General features: G+C 44.4%; 1 protein-coding gene and 2 pseudogenes across 9 annotated transcripts in view; 1 reads left to right on the top strand and 2 right to left on the bottom strand.

Annotated features, from left to right (window-relative positions):
• ZMYM6 (zinc finger MYM-type containing 6) overlaps positions 1–16,382 on the bottom strand; it is a 72,040-nt gene that overhangs the window by 12,902 nt on the left and 42,756 nt on the right. For 8 of the 9 annotated variants that reach the window (XM_066269684.1, XM_066269689.1, XM_066269685.1 and 5 more), the window contains 3 exons: positions 11,099–11,246; positions 9,527–9,667; positions 9,057–9,094 (listed from right to left, as the gene is read on the bottom strand). In XM_066269684.1, the coding sequence (XP_066125781.1) occupies positions 9,057–9,094; positions 9,527–9,667; positions 11,099–11,246 (327 nt within the window). Of the gene's footprint in view, positions 1–263; positions 2,173–9,056; positions 9,095–9,526; positions 9,668–11,098; positions 11,247–16,382 lie in introns of those variants that run through there. The other variant, XM_066269691.1, reaches the window with a different exon arrangement.
• LOC136328759 (small ribosomal subunit protein eS24 pseudogene) lies at positions 3,671–4,054 on the top strand (annotated as a pseudogene).
• On the bottom strand, positions 4,151–6,148 carry LOC136328758 (putative deoxyribonuclease TATDN2 pseudogene; annotated as a pseudogene).

Here is a 16,382-nt window from a genome sequence, read left to right as displayed (position 1 = left end):
ATTTGCTCGTGTGTCAAATCAAATTTCCCCATTTAAATTAATTGGAATGCAATTAATCCATTTCAGTCCCCAAAAACCACACAAATTTTTTGTTTTATATGCTTTTAAATAAGACAATGTACTTTATAAATAACACATACATATATCTATATATATACACACACGCACACACATAATAAGAGAGAATGTAAAGAAACTGGTTTATGAAATGTTATTTACCTTCAAGGTCAGGCGAAGATGCTGGTGGAGGGGGAGGAGACTGGCGGAGGAGGTTTTCATTTCATGCGCTATTGCTTAACATAACTTACTCTCTACACACTTAACGCTATATTTAATTGCAAATTTTAACTTATACACTATATATGATATGTATCTTTATCGCTAAACTTAATTGTTATTTTTTTACTTTGCTTAATCATCATTTTCTTCACTGACTTTTGGCTTTTTCACCACACTTTCCTCGCTTTCACTTAGAGGCTGTTTCAACAAAAACCTTTCCATGGAAGTTTGTTTCTTCCTCCCTTTCAGAATGTTTTGATAATATGTGAAGCAAGTATCATTACACAGCTCCAATGCACGACCTGTTGCAACTTTTTCTGGGTGTGTCTTTTCAATAAACTGTTTAATTTTTTCCCAAGTCCCCAATATTTCCTTAATCTCACTTGTACTGATTACCTCATCCACCTCGGGCTCCTCCCTGCTAATTTCCTGCAAAACCTCCATACACTGCTGCTGCTGCTGCTGCTGCTGCTGCTGCTGCTGCTGCTGCTGTAACTCCTTTAATTCCTCCGTCGTCAGTTCCTCACTGTGCTTCTCGATGAGGTCATCAATGTCTTCTTCATTCACCTCCAGGCCCATGGACTTTCCGAGGGACACAATCTCCTCTACCACTGATACTTCAGGTTCGAATCCTTCAAAGTCCCTCTCAGACACAGCCTCAGGCCACAGCTTCCTCCACGCAGAGTTTAAGGTCTTCCTTGTCACACCCTGCCAGGCTATGTCGATAATTCCAAGGCAAGTCACAATATTGTAATGCTCCTTCCAGAACTCTCGAAGGGTGAGGTTTGTGCTCTCCATAACTTCAAAGCATCGCTGGAACAGCTGCTTCGTGAAGAGCTTTTTGAAATTTGAAATCACCTGCTGGTCCATGGGCTGAAGGATAGGGGTGGTGTTGGGTGGAAGGTAAAGGACCTTGATGAATTTGATCTCGTCAAGGATGTCCTCTGTGAGGTTTGGTGGGTGCGCAGGAGCCTTGTCGAGGATGAGGAGGGCTTGCAGGGGTAGGTTATTTTCCAACAGATATTTCTTTACAGCAGGACCAAAAACTAGGTTTACCCACTGCACAAATAACTCCCTGGTGACCCATGCCTTTGGGTTTGCCCTCCACATAACTGGCAGTTTTTCTTTAATTATTTTATGAGATTTAAAGGCTCTGGGGTTTTCTGAGTGGTATACAAGTAGCGGCTTGATCTTACAGTCGCCACTCGCATTCGCACAAAGTGCAAGGGTTAGCCTATCCTTCATAGGTTTGTGGCCTGGCATGCTCTTCTCCTCTGTGGTTATGTACGTCCTTCTCGGCATCTTTTTCCAGAATAGCCCTGTCTCGTCGCAACTGAAGACTTGCTGGGGGATGTATGCTTCGTCTTCTACCAATTTTGCAAAGGTTTCAATGAAAGCCTTTACTGACTTCTCATCTGCACTTGCAGCCTCACTCCTCCTGACAACAGAGTGAATGCCTGACCTTTTCTTGAAGTTATCAAACCATCCATGACTGGCTTTGAATGACTCTTGTGATGCCTCGTCCACTGATGTTCCCGGTGTCTGCTTCACCAAATCACTGTAAATCTCTCGTGCCTTCTCACAGATAATGCTCTCGGTCACAGTATCTCCTGCGAGCTGCTTCTCCATCAACCAGACTAGCAATAACCTCTCCATCTCTTCATGGACAGAGGTCCGGAGCTTTGAAATAATCTTTATACCCTTGGCTGGCGTTATAGCCTTTAACGACTCCTTCTGCTTCAAAATCGTACATATTGTCGATGTACTACGATCGTATTCCTTCGCCAAGTCGGCAACACGCACACCTCGCTCATGTCTTTCGATGATTTCTTGCTTTAATTCCATGGACATCATCCTTCTCTTCTTTTCAGCACTGCCCTTGGCACTCATTTTCTTAGGACCCATGGTTAAAAGTTAAGAAATTTGCCAAAAAACTGTTAATAAAGGCGAAAACAAAGAACAAAGCAACAGCAATTCAATACAGATGCTCGCACAGCCAGATAAACACGTGAACTGAATGACACAGCCTCGTGTAACCTGTAAAACCGAACGTTCCGCAGGCTATCTAGTGGAGGGTGGCGGGAGCTCGTGATTCAAATATCCGTACGTGACTTAAAGCAAAAAATCCCGTGAGTGACTGCTTATCTCACAAATTGCTTGTGATTTCAAGTGCTCGTGTGTCAAGGTACCACTATAGTGGGAGAGTGAAGAGATTATCAAATTAGAACAAGCTATCTCTCCACATTATGGTCAAGGGTGGTCTGATTCCCTGAAAGACTTCTGCTAAGGAATGAGTCTAGGCCCTGTCCGGTTAGCTCAGTGGTAGAGCACTGGCCTGGCATGTGGAAGTCCTGGGTTCAATTCCTGGCCTGGGCACACAGGAGAAGTGCCCATCTGCTTCTCCAACCCTCCTCTTTCCTCTCTCTCTCTCTTCCCCTCCCACAGCCACAGTTCAACTGGTTTGAACACATTGGCCTGGGCACTAAGGATGGCTCCATGGAGTCTCCATCTGAAGTGCTACAAATAGCTGGGTTGCGAGCACGGCCCCAAATGGGCAGAGCATCGGCCCCAGACAAGGGTTGCCAGGTGGATCCCGGTTGGGGAGCATGTGGGAGTCTGTCTCTCTATTTCCCTTCCTCTCGCTTGGAAAAGAAGGGGAAAAAAATGAATGAATCTAATGTGGTTTGCATTTTCTTTTTTTCATTGTTGATTTTTTTTTTACTTTTTAAATTAATTTATTGGGGTGACATTGGTTAATAAAATTATATAGGTTTCAGGTGTACAATTCTGTAATACATCACCTGTCTATTGTATTCACCACCCCAAGTTAAGTCTCCTTCTATTACCATTTTTACCCCCATACCCTCCTTTTACCTCCCCCACCCCTTGTTCATTGTGGATTTTGTGATGTACAGACACTGTCCTTCCTTTGCCTTGCCACCTGGAGCAGCAATCCACATTTGGATTATCTTCAAAATTAGTAACCATTGCTGAAATAGGGTCAAGAGCCTATGCCAGTCACTGTACTCTTGGTTGATATACTGAAGGCCTCGTAGGCTAATTGCTAGGGCCCTCTTCCTGCTACCTTTGTTTTTCTTTCTTTCTGTTGTTATTATTATTGCTTCCCAAGAAGGAAAACAAATGTTTTGATGCATATTAATTAGCCATAATAAGTCACAAAGTACTTATCCTCCCCACACCTTACATAATAATGATGAAAGAAATGGCTTATGAAGAATTTGACAAATAACATCTAAATGGTCTGGATGAGAGCAACTAAAGTTTTAGGAATTCTAAATTCTTGAGTTCCAAAAGTAGAAAAACTCTTTTGTTAGATTTCAACAAATAAAAGAGGAATTAAAACTTTAAGCAGTGGGCCAGCATCGTGAACAACACAGTAATTATTTGGATCAGGAAGTTCATGACCAGCAGACTACTTCAGCAGAAACAAACGGTCACTGACTTCCTTCACCCTGGGTAAGCAACATCACTTAAAACAGAAATTCGAGAAAAACTAGCCAAAATGTATAAAATCACACCAGACATAGTCATCTTTGCATTTGATTTCAGAACCCACTTTGGTGGTGGCAAAACAACTGGCTTTGGCATGATTTATGATTCCTTGGATTACACAAAGAAAGATGAACCCAAGCCTAGACTTGCAAGACTTGGCCTATGTGAGAAGATGACCTCAAGAAAACCGAAAGGAACGCAAGAACAGAACCAAGAAAGTCAGGGAGACTGAAAGGCCAACACTGGTGCTGGCAAAACGTGAGCTGGAGACTGAAGAACAGAGGAGTCAAGATTCTTCAGTGGCTTTATCTGTAGTGACTGTGCAGATTTTTTATGAGAAGATTAATAAATTAAGAACTTAAAAAAAAAACTGTAAACAACCTAAAGAGAACCTCATTACCCTGTGCTGTGCTAGCATAGGCATAATGACTTGATCAGAGTAATCCAAGCCCCTTTTCCCAAATGCCACAGCCATGGGTTCCCTTAAGGCTTACAAAGTATTTCTCTCTTGACTTTCACTGTAGTAATGAGGGTGATAGCCAAAGGCCTCCCCAAACCAGATCCTCTTTCAACAGCTTGACCTATGGGCATCTGCCAGTGTCCTGGGATCACAGAGCTCAGAAATGCAGGCCTGAAATTCCTTAGGGAAGGAGCTGCTATAAATTTCTCTGAACTTGTTAAAGGTCCTTTTGAAAGACAACTTGGAATAGAACATGTCAAAGTGACAATTGGTATTAATGAAACCTTTCTCTAGGTTTGGCTCCCAATGGCTCCTTGGCAGAGAGATAGATGAGAGTCCTTCATAAAAGTAGGGTGGCATCTTCAACTCCTGGAATGTTCTTTTCTCCTTCACTTGCTCTTCTAAGCTTTTGGAGAAGCAAAATGAATGAGAATTCTGAGATCTGCCTTCCTCTATCTGTCGCCTTCAGATCTCTGGAGGTGTTCTAGGAGCTCACTGTAGAGTTGGGGAAATGATCACTGAGGAGGCAGGCCCTGGCTGGGAGGCTGCTCTTCCCAGCCTGCAGGGTGTCATTGCTGCTGCTGCCCATGGAGGGGTAGCTAGAAGGCCTGGGACTGTAGGTCCAATCGCTGGCATAGTCACACAAAGTATACTCAGCCAGGCACATGGCATAGTCAGTGGGGAAGGCAGAAGGCCCCGGAACTGCTGAAAGTTTCAGCGAGCTGGGCTTCTCCCGAGAGAAACTGACTATGGATGCCTCAGCCACATGGGAGAACCAGTCACCTCCTGAAGAGGTGTGCAACATCACTGCCTCCCTTCTTTTATTAGGCTTTTGGTTTCTAAAAGCGAGTCAGAGTCATCCAAAAGCTCTAGGGGTGGAGAGTACCTGTCAATAATTGTCCTTCGGTTACCAAGTGGCTCCTCGCTGGGTTTCTCCTGAGGATCCAGCACCACGCTCCTGTCACTGAGGCTGTTCCTTTTTCCCTCTTTCCTCTGACCCTGGGGCTCTTCCTCTTTCTGAGGCGCAGACGCAGTGACACTCCTAATTGGTCCTTCTCCACGGCTGGGATGCTCTCCTGTGTTCAGTTTCACCCTAGTGGCAGTCTCTGCCTTCCTTTCAGGCATCGACTTTCCCAAGATGCCCTGTATAGCCTTCAGGTAGATCATAGCACAGCCTGGTCACCAAGTCCATCCCTCTTCCTTTTCTGCACCTTGTTTGGTTCTTTTTTATTTTTTTTTAAAGATTTTATTTATTCATTTGAGAGAGGAGAGAGAGAGAGAGAGAAGGGAGACACAAGGGGGGAGGAGCAGGAAGCATCAACTTCCACGTGTGCCTTTACTGGGTAAGCCCAGGGTTTTGAACCAGCAACCTCAGCTTTCCAGGTTGACGCTTTATCCACTGTGCCACCACAGGTCTTGTTTGGTTCTTCATTGTATAATTTTGACCCTCAGCTTCAGCTACAAACTCAGAGTTCATGAAATTAAGAGAACTGTATTTAAAATTAACCTTAAGGCTGCAGTTTCCCTCCTCTAGAGAAGCCATTTCTTCTAGAGAGGGGACGGCAGGGTGCAGAGGGGATGGGATCCCCCTGACGAACAAGCAGCCTCCACAAGCAGCCCAGTCCACACCAGGGCCGGAGGACTGGGAGGAGGAAAGGGAGGAAGAATCTTTATGGTGGGATGAGTCCCAGGGACAACCGTAGTATGCAGACCACATCGTCCTCCCTGTGGGCTTTCAGGAGCTGGGGCTGCTGGCCCTTCGGAATGCTACAGAGCTATGAGCTAGCCCTCTGGAGGGGCCACACCACTGGTCTGCCTAAAGCAGCTGCGCTTGCCGGAAAAGCCCTCTGAAGTGCTGCTCCAATGGTACTTGACCTTGTGCCACTCTGACGCCATGGGCACCTTTCCCCTTCTTTCCACTGGCCATCACTGTTCTCTAGGTTTCAGATATGCCAAAGCATTTCAGCTGTTTGCGATTCCAAAGCACTTCAGAGAAGTTACAATGCTACAAGATTTACTAAAGGCTTTAGTTTGGTTTCCAAGCCTACAGCACGTTACAATTACCAAATGCTTCAGTTTGCACAGTGCTACTTTAGAGATGTCACAGTGCTTCCACGCATACAAAGCCCTGTGGAGATGTCAGTGCTTCAAAACTATAGGCGCTTTCAGGTCTATATGTTGCAGCCAGAAGGGGCGTGCAGCCCGCAGGCGGCCCAGAATGCCAATGATGGGCCACTGGGCAGCACCTGACAAAACAGCATGCTCACAACCTGCTAACCCGCCTGGCAGCCCCCTCCGTGCTCAGATGTTGCCCCCACGACCTGGCCGCCCCCATGGCCTGGATGTTCCACCCCAGCCGTCCTCTCCCTTAGCCCACCGGCAATTAGACTCCACGGGACCTTGGTTTTTCTAATTGTAGAAAGTCTTTCTTTATTAATCCATGGTGAAGAACCCAAGCAAAATTTCAACATCCTCTTCACTAACCTTGCCCAAATTTACCTTCTTTACTACTTTCACAGATTCTTTATTAGCAGGGGTTATGCTGTCTTCCAAGTTAAAGCCCCTTTAAAGTATGGTAAAGCTGAAATGTTTCAATAGCGTTGGAGTTAGCAGACATAGCTTGCCTACTCATGTTTATATTCATAATACCTTGGTGGATTTTGAAAATGGAAAGCCAGTTATTACCTGTAGTAAGCCCTTCTGTCTGTCACCTCTTTTCAAATCAACAAAAACACTTCACGCCTTAGCACAGATGACAGCCTGGCCTTAGGAGCGCATTATGTCAGCACTGGTCTTATAGCTGTGTTGCCAGGATTTGGTCCATTTATTTCATTATCCTTGCCTGGTTATAAGATAACTTTGTGAACTAAAGGGTGTACCTGCTTCAATCATGTTTTGGTTTCTTTTGAGCATTATCTCTAATATGCTCCAGGATGCACTCTCCCAAATTAACAGGATGAGATATCACAGCAGTAGTCTGGCCTTCTTCACAGGTTTTTTTGGGGTTTTTTTTTTCAGGGACAGAGAGAGTCAGAGAGAGGGATAGACAGGGACAGACAGACAGGAATGGAGAGAGACAAGAAGCATCAATCTTCAGTTTTTCGTCGCGACACCTTAGTTGTTCATTGATTGCTTTCTCATATGTGCCTTGACCGTGGGCCTTCAGCAAACCGAGTAACCCCTTGCTCGAGCCAGCGACCTTGGGTCCAAGCTGGTGAGCTTTTGCTCAAACCAGATGAGCCCGCGCTCAAGCTGGCGACCTCGGGGTCTTGAACCTGGGTCCTCTGCATCCCAGTCCGATGCTTTATCCACTGTGCCACCGCCTGGTCAGGCCTTCACAGAATTTTATCACATTTTTTTTTTTTTTTTTGCATTTTTTTCTGAAGCTGGAAACAGGGAGAGACAGTCAGACAGACTCCTGCATGCGCCCGACCGGGATCCACCCGGCACGCCCACCAGGGGGCGATGCTCTGCCCACCAGGGGGCGATGCTCTGCCCATCCTGGGCGTCGCCATGTTGCGACCCTCCTGGGTGTCGCCATGTTGCGACCAGAGCCACTCTAGCGCCTGGGGCAGAGGCCACAGAGCCATCCCCAGCGCCCGGGCCATCTTTGCTCCAATGGAGCCTTGGCTGCGGGAGGGGAAGAGAGAGACAGAGAGGAAGGTGCGGCGGAGGGGTGGAGAAGCAAATGGGCGCTTCTCCTATGTGCCCTGGCCAGGAATCGAACCCGGGTCCTCCGCACGCTAGGCCGACACTCTACCGCTGAGCCAACCGGCCAGGGCCCGAGTTTTATCACATTTAACTTCTGTTCCAAATTTATTAAATTCTGGGCACACTTTTTAGCACTAGCACCACCACTTAATGAATCTGAATGACATTGTTATTTTATATAAAAAATAATTTTTAATTGTATCAAGAATAAATGTTACGAGAGCGGCACAACAGTCACCAAAACATTAATCTAAGATCTAAGACGTTAGATTCATGTAATCTTCCTAAAGTATGATGGGAATTTTGTTTTTCTGCTCAACTGATGCTGACACAGGACAATAATGACAAAGTTTGTAATCCTTTCATCCTGCCAGTATTCATTTCTTAAAAAAAATTTTTAATTTTAGGAAGTTTTACAATATTTCAAATTTGAGACATAAAGTGGGAATTTAAATGTTTTTACTTTGTACTATTTTCAGCCTGACTTAACTCAAAGATGCATAAAATGATACTATATTGAACTTTTTCAAGAAACTTTCTAGTCAAAAGATTACTTGGATGTAGTAAAAGAGAGAAATAAGGCAGGCTGACAACTGCTGGCAGGGAGGTGGCTCGGGGAAGCGGGTGGAAGGATAGAACAAAAAAGGACAAAAAAAAAGGAAAAACACACATGGGCCCGGACCACTGTGGTAACTGCTGGGGTGGAGCAGGTGGTGGAAGGTAGGGGGGATAAATGGTGAAGGACGAAAACTTGACTTGGGGGGGTGAATCCACAACACGGTATACAAAGATGTGTTGTAAAACTGGGCTCCTAAGACCTGTACAATTGTATTAACCAGTGTCACTCCAATAAATTCAGTTGAAAATAATAAGCAACCAGATGAAATTAACAAGTATTTAAAGACATTAAGGAACCAGACACAAATAATAAAATAAATCAGAAATTCATTTCTATTAATAATATTTTAAAACAAAAATTAATGCATACTACTCCACTTTTTTAAAGACTAAGCTGCAAACAGAAATATACTCAGATATATCCAAAATGAAAATAAAGTGACATCATCAGGCAAATATTAAAAATAAAACTTACATCTTCAATGATCTTTGCTGCCTCTTTGGTGACTGCACCTATTATAAATTAAAACATACATTATTATCCCCAGAATATACAGAAGTAAACACTGAAACCAAAAAATTACTTTCTTCCCACTAAGATCTAGAGTCTAGCCCAGAATTTCTAAAAAATGGTCCAAGAAAACTCAGCCTCAGTATCGCCTGGGGACCTTGGTAAAGGTAAGGGCTCTTGGGCCGCAATACCATCCTACTGTATCAGAATCTCTGGTGGTAAAGGCAGCTGTTTTTAAATCATTTGGATTATTTTAAAAAATAAACTATACATGCCACTTCCTAGCCTATCCATTCCACCCTGCTTGCTACCCGCTTTCCTCCAAGACAGAGACACGTTTCCTCATATAAATGTAAACATTACAGATAACAGATACTCACACTAGACAACATTCATTTCCACAGTCTAGACAAACGACTTGACCCCAATCATACCTTTTAAAACACTGTTAGTGTTCCCTGTGGGCTGGGCAGGAAATATTTTTGCTAATGACACCACACTGGTTATAACTGGTATTGTATCTGTCCTTGAAGAAGGGAGCTCCAGTGAGGCAGTTGGTGCCTTAGAAATATTTACTGATTAAAATAAAAAGATACAGTATAAATAAAAGGATCACACACATACACACAAACTGTTTAACAACTAAATTTTCAAGATGCAATGCAAATATCTAACTATATAATGTTGAGTTGGGTGATTCTGGTCAGATTAGTGTTCATTAGGACTTAAAGAGGCTGATTCCCTAAAAAGATAAACTTCAACTGATATTTAACAGGTAAAAATATAGGTATTAGCTGCAGGGTTAGCTGGGCTTTTCTACTGAAGAATATTAAAACTCCTATACCTATATTGCTTCAAATAAAAACTTAACATGACAATTCTTATAAATTAGTATCATAGCTGTCCATCCACAAAATAACACTGGTTTTATTGACCCACACCACAGAATGAAAATTCTACCACCCACCTGACTAATCTCAGGGAATGGATGATAGCACAAAAGATTAGCCCAGGGCATATCTGGATAAGATGATGATTAATAAGACTGCAAAGGTGGACCAGAGCCAGACTACAAGAAGCCAAAGCACATGGATTCCGTCAATTCAGCAGCATGCCAGGCTTTGATCGGAGAACATAAAATCAAATGTTCTCCATCTAAATCAGAGAAGTCCTACTTTAGGGAGCTACTTTAAAAAACATGCCAAGTATATATTTATTCATCTGTATATTCTGACCACATTAGCTGTCCTACTTACAAAATTATTTTATTCTTAGCCAAGAAAAACTTTGCTACCCATGAAGAACTGGTCTACTTTATTTTTTGATATAATTAGTGTTTTCTTTTTTCCTTGGCTACAAGCAAGCTCTGAATCAAACCTTATACCAGTCACAGCAACTATATTAACATACTTATATCCCCTTCCTTTATTTGCCCCAATTTTCTATTTTTATTTCTAGTTTACTAACTGAATAGCATATATCCCTTAGTGTTGTTATTTATGTACACATAAATTTGATCAAAAGCAATCAAATTGCCCTGTCCAGGTTACTCAGTTGGTCAGGGCATCATCTTGGATACACCAAGGTTACTGTTTGATCCCCGGTCAGGGCACATACAAGAATCAACCAATGAGTGCATAAATAAATGGAACAAATCGATGTTTCTATCTCTCTCTCTCTCTGTGTCTCCTTTCCTCTCTCTAAAATCAATACATAAATTTTTTCTTCATTTATTTTATAAAGCAACCAAATCCAATTTTCCTATACAATTAAGTACTTCTATATTTATTACCCTTGGTGTGTTTGATTATGATAGCAAAAAGCATCAGGATTCATTTTTTCTCAAGGGAAATCTTTAAAGATTCTTACAAGAAAATTTAAGGAAATTCAGACTATCTGAACCCAGTGGAATTTTATTTTTATTATATGATTTACAACTGTATATGCTGATAGTATGTATATCTTAGCACTGATGTAAAGATCCCATTAGCCAAGTTTAATTTTACCTTTTCTTTGTGAAAGAGAGTCATTTGTAATTTGCTGATGACAAAATTCCAAGACACAATATAGATTACAGAAATGCTTGATGTTTCCTCGCCATTTTATGGACTCACTTAGCTTACCCTGTCGTTGACAAGCGTCACACTTGGCCATCTGAGAAAAAAATGTAAGACAGGATAGCCTTAAAACTATAAAATAATAAAAAATATAACATTAATTATGAAATCAGAAGGCACTATGAAAACAGGATATGAGTCAGTTAAGATCACAAAATATAAGATTCCTACTTAAATTATCATAGTTAATTCTCCAATGATACATTCAAAAAAGGGTTAAAAACAAAAATTTATAAAGAACTCAAAACAAATCAACACCCAAAAAAAATCTAATTAAAAATTGGGCATAGGACCTGAATAGACACTTCTCCAAAGAGGACATACAGATGGCCAACAGACAAACAAAAAGATGATCAACGTCACTAATCATCAAAGAAACACAAATTAAAACCACAATGAGATATCACCTCACAACTGTCAGAATGGCTATCATCAATAAATCGACAAATACTGTGTTGGTGAGGCTGTAGAAAAAACAAGAACCCTGTAGCACTGTTGCTAGGAGGGAAGACTGGTTCAGCTACTATGTAAAAGAATATAAATGTTCCTCAAAAAGAAAAAAAATTAAACATGAAACTGCTTTATGACCCAACAATTCTACTTCTGGGCATTTATCCGAAGAAACCCAAAATACTGAATCAAAAGAATACCTATACCCGTGTGTTCATTGCAGCATTACTTACAAAGCCAAGATATGGAAGCAATGCAACTGCCCATCAATAGATGAGTAGATAAAAAAGCTGTGGTACATATATACAATGCAGTATTACCCAGCCATAGAAAAGAACAAAATCTTACCATTTATGACAGCATAGATGAACCTAGAGAGTATTATGCTAAGTGAAATAAGCCAGTCAGAGAAATACATATACCATCTGATTTCACTTATATATGGAATCTAAAGAACAGAATAAACGGACAAACAAAATTTAAAGAGGAATAGACACAGAGAACAGACTGATGGTTGCCAGAGGGGAGGGGGTATACGGGTGAAAAAGGCAAAGAGACTAAGAAGTAAAAAATGTAGTTAGAAAATAGTGATGGGGATGTAAAGTACTACAGCATAGAGCAGGGGTCCCCAAACTTTTTACACAGGGGGCCAGTTCACTGTCCCTCAGACCGTTGGAGGGCTGGACTATAAAAAAAACTATGAGGAGACAAGATGGCACTGGAGTAGGCGGACGTACCAGCATCTACCTCCCAGAACCACAGTGGATTACAAACTAATTTTATGAATGTAAAGCCAGGAGCCAGGGCCAGAGCCACTATCACAGCAGCCTTCTGGTCCATGCAGGTTCGCATTGGATTCGGACAGTCGGCAAAGAAACAGCGGAGCCAAAAACTGGTGGGCCATAGTCTTTAATTCTAGCTTTGCACCCGGCGGGCAAGTAAAAATACACACTGGGCTCCAAAACCCAGTCACATTCAGTGCTCACAAAGCTACTGACTTATCCGAGTTTCCTAGAATCAAAGGTTTCTCACCAGACTTATTCACCTCTGTTCCCCATCTCCTTCCTTATCCCAGATACAAACTCTACACAAACTGGCATCTCACTCAGCACTCCGCCATCTTGGCTGCTTCTCCTGGCCTCCTCCACGTGGCCTTTCTCTGCTCTCCTCTGCTCTCTCTTCTAATCTCAGGAACCAAGAGAGCAAACTCCCGCTCCGTTCCCATTTTATAGTGTAGAAATCCAAACCCTTAATCCAATATACATAATGGGGAAGTCTCTAATACAAAATCACTTCTATGAGGCATGATAGGATTGTACCACCTCACACCAAAAAGGGTGGGACAGGCTTAATCCCAAAACCAAGCCTCAGGCTACAACAATTCTCAACACACATTAATATCACTTGGGCAACGGCCTCTTTAACAAAGTGAGCATAATACACTCTATCCGCCCAACAATCCACCCCTATGCTCACTTTACTACCCACAATTTACATCACCAGCATTCCTGTGCAAGGAAATTAGAACATTACACAGATTACAACAGCAAAATCATACAGTTTCAACAATTACAAAGGTACATTTCACCAGTCTCTGAGCACTTTGCCCAAAGCGCAAAATGTCCTCGGTCTTCTTTCTAGCCACGGGAAAAGCTTCCCGGGGTAGGGGAGTGCTTCCAGCAAAGCCACCCCCCACCCCCATCAGGGTATTTCACATTGTCCAAAATCCGTAATCCATAAATCCATCCAACAAAGGAGCCAATGCCCACTCCGGTCGTAGTCCAGGAAATCAGTCCACACACATGGGGCATCAGCCACCCCCTTCATCCCTGCCGTCCTGGCAGGTCTTACACTGTCCCAAAGAGGGGCACGTGGCAATGGCAGTCAGCATTTCCATCTCTGCTCCGGAAAGTATGTCCAGCCCTATGTCCCCAAATCGCAGACCTACCGGGGCCGCAGTAGGTGCTCCTTCCAGCTGGGCTCTCATCTTATGGAGACTGCGGATTGCAACTCCAGCCCGATTCTCCTCATCCTCCAAAGTGGGACTGAAAACACCAGCTCCGGCTGCTGGGCTCGACCCTCCGTCCACTGCCGCCTTCTGCTCCACAGACCTTGCAGCTCCAGACTTGGCTTCAGCCTCAGCCTCGGCCCCGGCCCCAGCCCCAGCTTCAGCCTCAGCCTCAGCCCCGGCCTCCTGCCGCTGCTGGCTCTCCGCAACATCCAGGGCAAGCTGCAACTCACGAACCTCTGAATCCTCCTCCAGCGTTTGCTCCATTTCCAGGCGAATCTCGAACACCTGGTTGGCCTCCTCCTCCAGCATTTCCTCCAGCTCCAGGGTCAGCATCGGTTTCTCCTGCATTTGCTCCATCTCCTTCCACTGCTTGGTTTGCAGGTCCTGGGCAGCCTCTTCCACAGAGCTCTCAGTTTCCTCACACATGGCTGTAAAAGTCAGCCAGCCTACAATCCCCAAAAGGACAGCCATGGGGAACCCTAACACTAGCCAGTCCTCTACTCCACCACTCAAAGGCTCCTTGCCGATCTGTATTGAATCCTGCCACAGACTACGCCAAATGTAAAGCCAGCAGCCAGGGCCAGAGCCACTATCACAGCAGCCTTCTGGTCCATGCAGGTTCGCATTGGATTCGGATAGACGATAAAGAAATGGCGGAGTCAGAGGATGGGGGCCATCCTATTTATTGGTGTCTCACCAAGACAGGCAAACCACAAAAGAAGACAAGGGAAAAGCAGAAAACCAGCTCTTCCCATGAAGGGCAAGGGATCAGGGGAGCCCCTGCAATTGTGATAGCAGGAACTGTGTGTCTGAGCTCCTGGTCTGTCCCACTTTATAGTGTAGAAATCCAAACCCTTAATCCAATATACATAATGGGGAAGTCTCTAATACAAAATCACTTCTATGAGGCATGATAGGATTGTACCACCTCACACCAAAAAGGGTGGGACAGGCTTAATCCCAAAACCAAGCCTCAGGCTACAACAATTCTCAACACACATTAATATCACCTGGGCAACGGCCTCTTTAACAAAGTGAGCATAATACACTCTATCCGCCCAACAATGAACTATCATCTGGAAAAACCAACTTTGGACTAAACTAAAAGGACTCTTCAACCAAGGAATGCTGAAGAAGCCACACAGAGACTGGTAGGAAAAGCGGAAACGCAGAGAGGGCTGCCCAGCTCCTCAGAGCGAAGGGCAGCAGGGAGAAACTCGCGTGGCGGGAAGTGAGTTTAGCAGAGGGGAAAGGGTCCTGAGCCCCAGGAACAAAGCCCCAGCCGGCAGCCCCAGGCCCCAGAAGAGGCGTAAGGACAGTATTTAGCTGGAAACAAGTCAGGATACTGTTTGTGAGAGAGTCTGATTTCTCAGACCCAGTATCCTTCTTAAAGGGACCGCGCAGAACATCTCTCTCAAAAACAATCACCTGGGGCTCCTAGGGATGGGGGAGAGAGGAGAAAACCACAGTAACAGGAAGAGAGTGCAATCTAGGAGGCATAGGGAGAAACATTTTGGGAGATAGCCACCCTAACCCCTGGGACGAGTCACTCCCCAAAGCTGCAGCGAATATTTCCCCCGGAAACAGCAATACCAGCAAAGGGAAGCAGGAGAGCAGCCAAACAAGCTCCCCCGCAGCATTCAGAGCAGAGTCGCATAGAAGGAGGGAGCTTTCGGGTCTACAGTAGTGAGTATTAGGGTCCGAGCTGCAAGGCCCCCACCCACGCAGCTGAGGGCGCACCGGAGAGTGGGCAGCAGCGGGAGACAAAAGCGCGGTTCTGCTGGCAGGGGCGGAAGCCGGCTGGCCACCACTGGGCTCAGGTGTGAGCTCAATCTTGCCCGGCTGGGGAGAAGGGGGCGTACAAAAGCGGTCAAGCTCAGCTGCCGGCAGCCTGTAATCCAGCCTAAGGGAGAAGGGCGGGAATCCCGGAAAGGGTAGAAACCAGCCCCGGAGCAAGGGCAGAGGAGTGCAGCCCTGCCCTGCCCCGCCCGAGCAACCCAGGCTTGCGGTCTGATTTGGTAGCCGGTTCCTCCCGCGGGGGTGGAGTCAAAAGCCCAGAAGAGGCAGAGTTCCGCTACGGAGCTGAGCTTGGGCACACAGCCCTGCCCGGCGGTAGAGCCAAGGCTAGGCTAGCAGCTGTTACTTGAGTGGGATCACCCTGCAAAGGCAGGGCGAAAGCTCGGAAACAGGTGGAAACCCGCAGCTGAGCAAAGGTGCTCGCCAGTGCCCTCAGGACTGAGCATACGTCACACACAGGGGCGGGGCAAAGGCAAAGGCCACCAACCCTTGTGCACCCGAGCACGTGATCACAGCCACTCCCGTGAAGAGAAAATGCGGAGGCAGAGAAATACAACACAAATAAACCAAGAGAAATCCCCAGAAAAGGACCTAAGTGAATCAGATATAACCAAATTACCAGATGCAGAGTTTAAAATAACGATTGTTAGGATGCTCAAAGATATTAGAACAACCATAGATGGCCATTACAAAAACCTAAATAAAGAGATAACAAATATAAAAAAGGACATTGAAATAATAAAAAAGAATCAGACAGAAATGACAAATACAATACAATGAAAGGAATTAAAAGCAGGATGGATGAAGCAGAGAATCGAATCAGTGAGTTAGAGGACACAATAAATAAAGGCACAGAAGCAGAGCAGAAAAAAGAAAAGAGACTCAAAAAGTCTGAGGAAACTCTAAGAGAGCTCT

This window comes from Saccopteryx bilineata, chromosome 3 (genome assembly GCF_036850765.1).
Source record: "Saccopteryx bilineata isolate mSacBil1 chromosome 3, mSacBil1_pri_phased_curated, whole genome shotgun sequence".
NCBI lineage: Eukaryota > Metazoa > Chordata > Mammalia > Chiroptera > Emballonuridae > Saccopteryx > Saccopteryx bilineata.
Note: the sequence above shows the minus strand (reverse complement) of the source record. Positions and strands in the feature narration are given on the sequence as shown.